The sequence below is a fragment of the Adiantum capillus-veneris genome, chromosome 19 (genome assembly GCF_014529385.1).
Source record: "Adiantum capillus-veneris isolate H3 chromosome 19, ASM1452938v2, whole genome shotgun sequence".
Lineage (NCBI taxonomy): Eukaryota > Viridiplantae > Streptophyta > Polypodiopsida > Polypodiales > Pteridaceae > Adiantum > Adiantum capillus-veneris.
The window spans coordinates 112486236-112495674 of record NC_140949.1 but is presented as its reverse complement, the minus strand read 5'-3'; the positions used below and the strand labels follow the sequence as shown (position 1 = coordinate 112495674).

The window sequence follows — 9439 nt, the reverse complement described above, 5'->3', positions numbered from 1 at the left end:
GATAGTTCTCAAGGGAAAAAGCCCTTGAGCTTCCCTTTACTAACAAGCGACAATGGTAGCATACTCCACAATAGGTGGCGCAAGAGGGCAAGACACATCACAGAGAAGTGCGAAGATAAGCGATTTTGCTCTCCCCCTCGACGGCAGTAGGCAAAGGGAACCGCCACCAGTGCTGGCTTGGGCGCAACCTACTCGACCTGCATATATGTTACTTGGCGGTAGCAAATGATCTCATGGCTTCACTGCAGCCAGGGCATCACTGACATGCAATATCCAGGTGTTCGAACTCATCGTCATTTAGCCCTGATCATTTGGGCACGTCATCGTCATTTAGCCATGATACCCTAATTGCCGCTCCAGTCTGAGTTTAGTGTTGTTGACCACATCTGGCAGTCATGTACAATGCCGGACGCTTTTGTCTAACGCCAACACAGGGAGTGTTTGGTAGGTAACGAACTGAGAAAAATGGCAACACCACCCGGCCTTCACCACTCATTCGCATCGCATGCAAACTGAAGTTGCAGGAAACCAACCGTTCGTGCCTTTCTGAGAAGAGACGTCAACTGGCCCTTTTGCATAACCATGCAGTAGTCCTCAGCCACTCACCGAAGACTGCCACTCATCTTCCAACCACCCATCACCCTGGATCTCTCTCTATCTCTCCTTTGCAGACGCCAGTCCCACTGCATGTCTCTCTCTTACTCAGGACACCAACCACTCGGTGTGTTCTCCATGCAAGGTGGTCGAGACCACTTCCAGGTTCACCGGGCTTCACCCACTCCTCGCCATGCTTTCTCTGCACCCGAGTAGTTACCTCTCTCTTTCAGTGGCTCCCACCTTGCAGCTATCAACCACCTACAGTTTTTTTCTGTGGCCACCACTCCAGTAAAGTTTGCGGCGTAGTTTTTTTTAAAACTACTCACGACCACACCAACTGCATGTCATGGAGTCTCTCTCTCTCTCTCTCTCTCTCATGTGTTCGCATGGAGCCATCCATCTTTCTCCCTCTCATCTTCAACCATCCCTCGCCCCACTTCTCATCACTCGGTGAGCCGCATGCAGTCTCCAACCACTCCATTGCGGCTGTGATCGTCTGCCAACCCACCCTTATCGTCCCGCTTCTCTCCCTCACTTGATGCAACCACTCTCTCTCTGAACGAGTCAGCCAGATCCACATGAGCTCTCTGCTCTCCTTGTTGGCAACAAGGAATAGGCAGCACCACCTTTGCTAGTTCCTACCATCGAAAAACAGACGAACTCCTTACAATATTGTTATCACTGTGGTAGCAAGCCTTCCATGGCGCGTTGATCAGTTATAAGATCGAGGCTGCTTAAGTACGTGTGACCACCAGAGACGTAGCAACGAGCCAGGGCACCTCAGATTCGCACGCCTCGTCCACTAGCAGCTAGTGCTCATTCGACAGCTCCGATAGTAAAACCATGGCCTGGACGACTCTCTATTACTGCAAAATGCATGGCTTGGTGCTCCAAGGGTTTCTTATACATGCAGCAAGCAGTGTGCGCTCCAAAGCTCGATCTAATTTTTTTCTTTGAGAAGCCCTTTGTTGCTCTCGAAGAACTTTTACAAGTTGCCCAAGTTTCTGAATCCTTGTCCTTTCCTCAACCTTCCTATTCCACCACAGTTGCTCCTCTCGAATGTATTGAATATGATGTTTATGTCCAGCGGTTCCCTTGCGGCAATTGGCCCTACGCCTACGGGGCTACACTCTGAGAGTAACTGCCACACTCGCCTTGTCACCATGAATTCTCCCCCCCTTGTTGAGACCCTATGGATGTGGAACGCTGGGCAGAAATGTTCCCTTCCATTATCTCTCAAGTTCACCCTGTTGAGATCCTTTCTACTTATGGCGCCCTTCAGCTGATGTACTCAGAGTTTTAGCTGCCTACCCAATTGGTTCCCACTCGGGAAAACTAATTCTTGAGATATTCGAATCGCGTAGGCCGTCGATGGGTTGTTGTAGATGTCTCGATCGATAGTCGACGTAATCTCTTAGCAAATAATGTACCAACTGGAGGTATGAATGGACATACACTAGTCATAACTGCTTCACTTATTTCAGAATGTGTTCATTGACTAACAATCGAGGTATTTCTATAAGCAATCTCAAACCTATTACTAAAAATTTCGTGCAACTACTTCTTGCGTAATCAAAACAATACCGCTCACAAAAGCAAAATCTCATTCTATCAACAATATTGGTTAGTGTTTTATTTAAATTGAATGATTTTTGAAACTGGCTAAGCAAAACCAAGGGTGTTTGATGTTGACGCTTCTGCATTTTCCTACGATGTCCCATCTTTTCCCCTATTCTCTAAATTTACACCGTGTCTCACAAAATATTGAACGGCATTATTGGTTTGTCCAAGCTAATATATATTCTTTGTAAAATCATCTACAAATGCACCCACATTCACTACTCTATTCACTCCAAGTCCTTATAGGGACACGATACTTCATAAGAAGCTAATAATTAGCATGCTATCATGTTTGCAAGACTTTTATAAATATGTCGGTCAGTTGTTGTCACTCTTCCTGTTGTAATTTTTCAATGGTTGTAGGCTCGCAACGCTAACAATTGATAGCTAGGTATTCTCATTTAGGATCTTCATTATTCGCCTTTTTGTAGTTAAACTCACCCACTTTCAATCCTAGCTTTGCATCCGTTTTACCATTATCAACTTTGACAATATGAATGTGCGGTTTACTTATTTTTGGCATCTTGTCTTTTAGTAATACTTTTGCAGATAACGTTCAACTACATTGCTACAATCAGAGAACCTCAAGGTATGAATTATGACTACATCCCTCTAGATAAATTCTCCCTGATAAGTAAGCTCCCTCCCTATATAACTTTCATTTGAATGCAATATTACCTAATTCCCCACCCCAGTCCTTATTCCACGTACTTTCTTATTCAGGCATCAAAAAAATAAAAAAATAAAATAAAAAATAATAATAACAAAATAAATAAATAAATAAATCACCTTTTCCTACATCTCCTTATCTAACAATCCTCCAGTATAATTTAGATTGAACAAAATTAATACTTTTTCAAGTTAATGTCTTTTGAGGGATCACTTTTACAGATATTCTCATACCCACCCACCTTTACAACAAGTAACTTGGGTATCATTAGACAATTTTCGACAATAGAGCCCTTCACTTATTTCAATTCTGTTACAAGTTGTCAATGTACTTATATTCATTGAAACGTCATATATTGACATAACTGATCAGACAACTACTTAAATCAGTCCTGTTGTTTTGGGATATTGTTTTCATTTGGTTTAAACACTACAGTCTACTCCAATTTGATATCAAGCAGGTAATTTATGATGTTGTTTTTTTATGCTTGGTCTAGTCCATTGGTCACGTGCACACAAATCCGCCGAGTTAGGCAGTGTGAAAATGCTCATCCTGGTGCAGATTCGCCGATCTAGGCAGCACAACAACAAAAAAACTACAGATTTACACCTTTTAAGCAATACCAAATGCAGATTCACCGATTTAGGAGCATTACTGCAGATTCGCTGATCTAGGCAGCACGTCATATTGGTGTAGATTCGTCGATTTAGGCAACACCAATCACAAAATCATGCTGCAGTGACTGGCCACCACTGTAACTGGTATGATTTTGTTACCCGGGTACATAATGAAAGTGATTTGGATTTGGACTTAGATTGTGGAATTGGAATTGGATTGGGATTTGGTATCTGATGATTATGTTATCACGGCAGTGTTTATGTGATGAGACTTGACATTATGAGATTGATGATGAGTGTGACCAATGATATCCTGATTCATCAGGGTATGACATATACTGCTTATTCTAGTGGTATGGGACACTAGAATAGGTAGTATGTGGATGACGACAGGCATAAGCAATGTTGTCTAGTTTTATGGATATTTTTTACTATTTGATACAGATTTTCTAATCATTGTTTTTGACAAGTATTGTTGCAGATTTTTATCTTCGCAACTGAGATAGTTGCTTTCCAATGGAGAGGTATGTTATAGAATTCACATTTTATTATTTATTGCAGCTGACAGGTGGAAAAGACTAGACCCAGCTTGGCCTATGCAAATGTATTTGTATATCATGTACATTTTATTATTCAAGTGCTCTTTTATGAGCTTTGGCCAATTATGACCGGCCGGCCAATTTGTAACCAATTTGACCATTCAAGAAATCTATATAACAAATACGTGCAAGAGGGAAATGGTCACTCTTGCACGGGGGGAGATTGCACCCAGTGTCTGTGTTCTTCTTCTCACCTCTCCTCTCTTGTCTCTCGCCATGCCGGTGTAGCACTCCGCTCTAGGAGGTGCGCCTACACGCGTTCGGTCACTCTCTCCCGCTCTTTATCTCTCTCTATTTGCGTATAGCATTGATTATGTGCTCGTGGATTCTCCAGGTATGGAGATTTGTCCGTTTTATGGCTTGCAGTATATTGTTTTCAGTATTTTGCAGGGCTCTCCACGCCTCAGGCTGTAGCAACAACTCTCAGAGGGGAAGGCGGGGAGAGCTGAAGAAATTCTTGTGCAGATCTAGATGTAGCTGCAAGGGCTACATGGACATCAAGCAGCCCAAGGGAAAGCAGCACATGTGTGTGGGATTTGTTGCGCATGGGATAGCAGGTATTGCAAGATGGCAATGACTTAGTGATCACCTAGATGCACGTGGCCTCTTTGTTTTGTTAAGAAAAATGGTTCCCACCACTCTTAGGTGCTATCACAAAAACACACGCACACTCTTAAAACAAGAAAATAATAATGATAATAATAATAATTACAAATTAATCATGCTCACATATAAAGACTAAGCTATCACACAAAAGCTCAAAACAGAGGGATGTTACCAAATTGACGGATCAAATGACATGTGAATCAAGCAATCAAGGGTTCAATGGAATGGCTTAGCGAAGGACTAATGCATACACACTGACAATGCGACAAAATAAGTGATGATTAAAGTAATTAGGGATGTGAAAAGCTAAAAATAAGCATAAACTTTGACACAAATGGAGATGATAATGCAATGGATGCCTAATTATGCACACATATATTAATCAATGAAAATCATGTCAAGAACGTGTCCAAAGTCTTGGTAATCAACAAGCAACGATTAGTGTGATTATTAGAATGGATATCGATGGCAATTAGGAGATGCTAATTGCTCTAGTAGCTCTGATACCAGTTAGTGGGTTATGGAGGTTGGGTTAGTGTGCCATTCATGGCATAAGCATGATTAAAATAGAGTTAGCTTAGGGCTTGATATTGGACACACAGTACAATAGAGTATGGTTGCAAATGATAGACTTAATTTTTAGTGAGCATAAAGAGCCTTTACATAGGCATATACAAAGAGAAAGCCTTTATATAGGCATATACAAAGAGAAATCCTTTTGACACATGAGCATAAGATGTGGTTGCATATGCACAAACACAAGTGGCTAGTATTTACACATGGGTTGTAAGAATTTCTTCACATGGGATCTTGACACATGACTTTTTAGGTGGAAGAGGTTGGTCACACAAGAGATGCAACAAAAGCTCGCATCCCAATAGAGAGCTCATATATTTTCTATGTACAACCTCCACTTCCGGTTTAGGCAACCATTTGTGTAAGAAAAAAACTCTATGTATCTCCTTCACTTTTTCATGAAGTAGTCATTTTACCACTTGGAACTTCTAAAGAAATAAACCCCTTTTAGTCATGAGGGGTGCATATATTGTAGTAGAGAACTCACATTTGGCTATCTTATAGCACTTATCAACAAAATTTCTAAGAAAGGCACATCTAGTATCTCTCAATTATTTTTTCAAGGCCTTTGGGTATATCAGAGCCTTGATAGCATGTTTTGGCACTGATGATTAACCTGGTAACTTTCAACAAGAGCTCATGGTACTATATGTTGATATTATAGTATCTTATAGCACTTATCATGAACAAAGATTCCAAGAAAGCAACATCTAGCATCTTTGATTTATTTTTTCAAGCTTTTTGGGTATATCAAAGCCTTGATAGCATGTTTTGGCACTAATGATTAACTTGCTAACTTTTCAACAAGACCTCATGGTAGTATACGTTGATATTGTCTATGGGATCAAAGGAAAAGAATTATGATGCTAAAAAAAGTCCTTAGTTATAATAATTACTCAACTATGTAGAATCAATAAAAGAGTTCAATAGAAAAAATATATCTTTGTTTCTTATGAAAAACAAATAGTTCAAGTCATTCTTCTCTCAAAGATACTCTCCGGTGTGATTAGTTTTAGTTAAAGTAATTGGATATAAATCTCATGGAAAGACCTTAAATAAGAATCATTTGTGCATTAAATGAAAAATACACTGAATAACAAGAAGCATAGCCTCTAGAGCATGGCTAATTCAATATTGCATCAAGAAATATACTTATTATATATAGAGTGCCTTTCAAAAAATAAAGGGCTAAGACCTTAGACTTCGTTTGGATAATGACTCTCTGATTTATTTCTAGTGAAAGTGACCTTTGAATAATTTTGATGTGAGAAAATTGGGATAGGGAGTCACAAATCCTTTGGTATTAAAGAGGTTAAAGAGGACTTTATGTGTAGCTTCAATAAAATGTCTACCATCCCAACTAACGTATGTTGATGGACTTGAACATGCTTCCAAACTCGTGAGGTTGGTTGAATGGAGCTTATCAAAGCATGGATCCGTTGCGTTAATGAACCCTGAAAGGACAAGATTTTCTAAAATTTACAATTCAAACCTTTATATGAATATCTATGACTTTCAAAATGAAAAAACCACATGCAATGTATAACAATTGGATTGTTAATAGGAATGAAGGAAAATTAGATAACCCATACCATAGTGAGAGGGATGCTTTATAATTTCAGCATAAGCTTTCAATTGGTCAAAGTAGATGAGATGGACATCCTCATTATACTTGGTAGTAAGATTGTAAACGAGTTCTTTCAAGAGCTTATCATGAATAGCATTAAGGCTTTGAAGCTCTTCCACACACCCATACTCATCTGTTGCTGCATTTATGTACAATAATTTTGTGTAAACCGGAGTACAACCAATGGGATAACCTCCTTCGACCACCAAGTATTTGGCACCACTAGCAATCAATAGCTACATTGTCCCAAAAGAAATAGATTTTAAAGAAACTTTAGGAATACGTTGGAACTCGTGACGTGCAAAAGCTTTTTAGGAATTGACATGCCATGTAGTGAGGCAAAAAACTAACCATTCACAACTATTAAAATAAAATTTTTAATTAGTTTAGTGAAAAAAGGGTACTAACCTCTAATGCATTTTGTATAATCTTGATTACGTTCGGGAAAAACTTTGTGACGATATCGTCTAATGAAAAGCCATTCTCTAAAGCACGGTTATAGTCATTCACTCCTATTTGTCCAAAGTAGATAAGGGCCTTGGAGAAGGCATCTACAAAACACATATCAACAAGTGACAAACTAAACACAGAAGCCTCGTTAATATCCAAAGTTAGTAAGGATTATGACACAAGATTTTGGGTTGAATGGATTTTTTAGCCACACACACATGTATATATGTGTGTGTGTTTGTGTGCACATGTGGGTGTTATGTATTGTTGTATGTGTACGTATGTATGTGCGTGTATGCATGTTTCTAAAAAAAGGGAATGTGAAGAGCACCCCATTTCGGTAGGGTTGTTCTGTGCATACCCTATGGATGTGTGTGTACATAAGTGGAGAGAGAGAGAGAGAGAGAGAGAGAGAGAGAGAGAGAGAGAGAGCATTTCGCACCTTTGTCTTTGGAAAAGGGAAGTGTTGAGAACCACTGGAGTTGATTGTCAAGCGAATAGGGAATAAAAACAGAGATGTTGTAGGTGGAATTAAGATAATCCACATTCTGAGCGGTGGCTCCTCCAACAGCGAAGTTGACAAGTGATTTCCCTTTGCTATTGACTTCAGTGTTGTTCAATCCAAGGTAGGGCAATAGAAAATCAAGTCCTCTTATTTGTTTGGCTGTAATATGATGGAAACCGTGTCTTAATGCATCTGTAGTTGGAAGCTAGATGATAAAAGAAGGAGAGAGAGAGAGAGAGAGAGAGAGAGAGAGAGAGAGAGAACACCTAGAAAGTCCACCACTAATCTTCCATCGGAGATTCTGCCAGTTGGGTAGTGGAAGAAGGTTTGGCCGTAGGGTAGATGGCCCTGTGGGGCGTCCACGCCGATGCTGACCTGGTAGAGCAGCGAATTGCCAGTGTCGGTGAGGGAGTCTCCCCACGCATACATGCCCTCGAAAGAAGGCCCCCTTCCAGCTGCTTGATGAGCATGAGCATGAGCATGAGCAGGGGCCGACGACAACATCAAGCTGTAGAGAGCCACGCTAACAGTAATTACGCTGATCATGATCGACGTCAGGAATTATGGGCGAAACAATGGCGATTGCTGATTTGGAAAATGTTTTATAGGTGACACTTGAAAAAGAAAAGTCTGCAATATGTGGAAAAGAAAAAGAAAAGAAAAGGAAAGCATGCATGCAGTGCCGTCTCGAGTTCTCCCTCCCGCCTGAGTCTCTTTCACTTTGCCAACTGGAGTGCTCTCTCTCTCTCTCTCTCCCCCGAGAGAGGCTGCATTGAAGGGATAGAGGGAAGGAGGATGAGGCCAGGCCAGGCCAGGCCAGGAGGATAGGCGATCCCTATCGTCCCGGTGGTCAAGCTCGACAGTGAACACCACGCAAAGCTTCAAAGTTCAAACGCGTCAAAGGAAAGAAGTAAAGAATCAACGCAGATGCACATCGGTCTTTCCCTCTCTCTGTCTGGTCAAAATGAAATCTCTCTCTCTTGAAAAACAGGTCGGCTAGATCTTTAAGGTCTCTTGCGATAGTTTCCTACGACGTTAAAACTCTCTTCTTCTTCTTCTTCTCTTTCTTCTCTCTCTCTCTCTCTCTCTCTTTGCCATGCGAATTTGAATTTCCAGCGGAGTTTTGCTGCTTTCATGAGACGCGAAAGGGAAGTCCAATTAGAGGACTGTGTGAGGGAAGGCTTGCATGAGAAGGGAATCATGGCCTACTGGGTCAGGAAAAGCTTGCTAGAGAGGGAAAGAGAGTGAGGAGAGTCGAGGCATGGGAGACTTGAGACCAGAGAAATTGGGGTTGCGACTCCAGGTGGGCCTCCAGTCGGGGGTGGACGTGAGGGGCTGAGGAGAAACTTGTTGCACGCAGGCGGAGACAACACAACCGAATGTGGAGGTGAAAGTTTGGGGGGACAGAGAATATTCTTAGTTATTGTATTTAATAACCATCTGAGAGAAATTCATAAAATCATACATTAATAGGGCAGATTCCCTTGACTTCAAAAGTAAATGGAAGGGGCGAGGACTAGTGACTTGGAGGATGAGAAGGGCAAATGCTCAACATGTAGGAGGGTGACCGAC

General features: G+C 41.1%; 1 protein-coding gene across 1 annotated transcript; it reads right to left on the bottom strand.

The window, feature by feature from the left end:
- Positions 1-6391: 6391 nt before the first annotated feature.
- LOC147434677 (GDSL esterase/lipase At1g31550-like) lies at positions 6392-8459 on the bottom strand. Its single transcript, XM_086490010.1, has 5 exons — positions 8134-8459; positions 7805-8026; positions 7321-7463; positions 6878-7148; positions 6392-6739 (listed from the first exon to the last, which is right to left on the bottom strand). The coding sequence occupies exons 1-5, from the start codon at positions 8411-8413 to the stop codon at positions 6519-6521; spliced, it is 1137 nt and encodes a 378-aa protein (XP_086346136.1). The 5' UTR covers positions 8414-8459; the 3' UTR covers positions 6392-6518.
- Between the last annotated feature and the right edge of the window lie 980 nt (positions 8460-9439).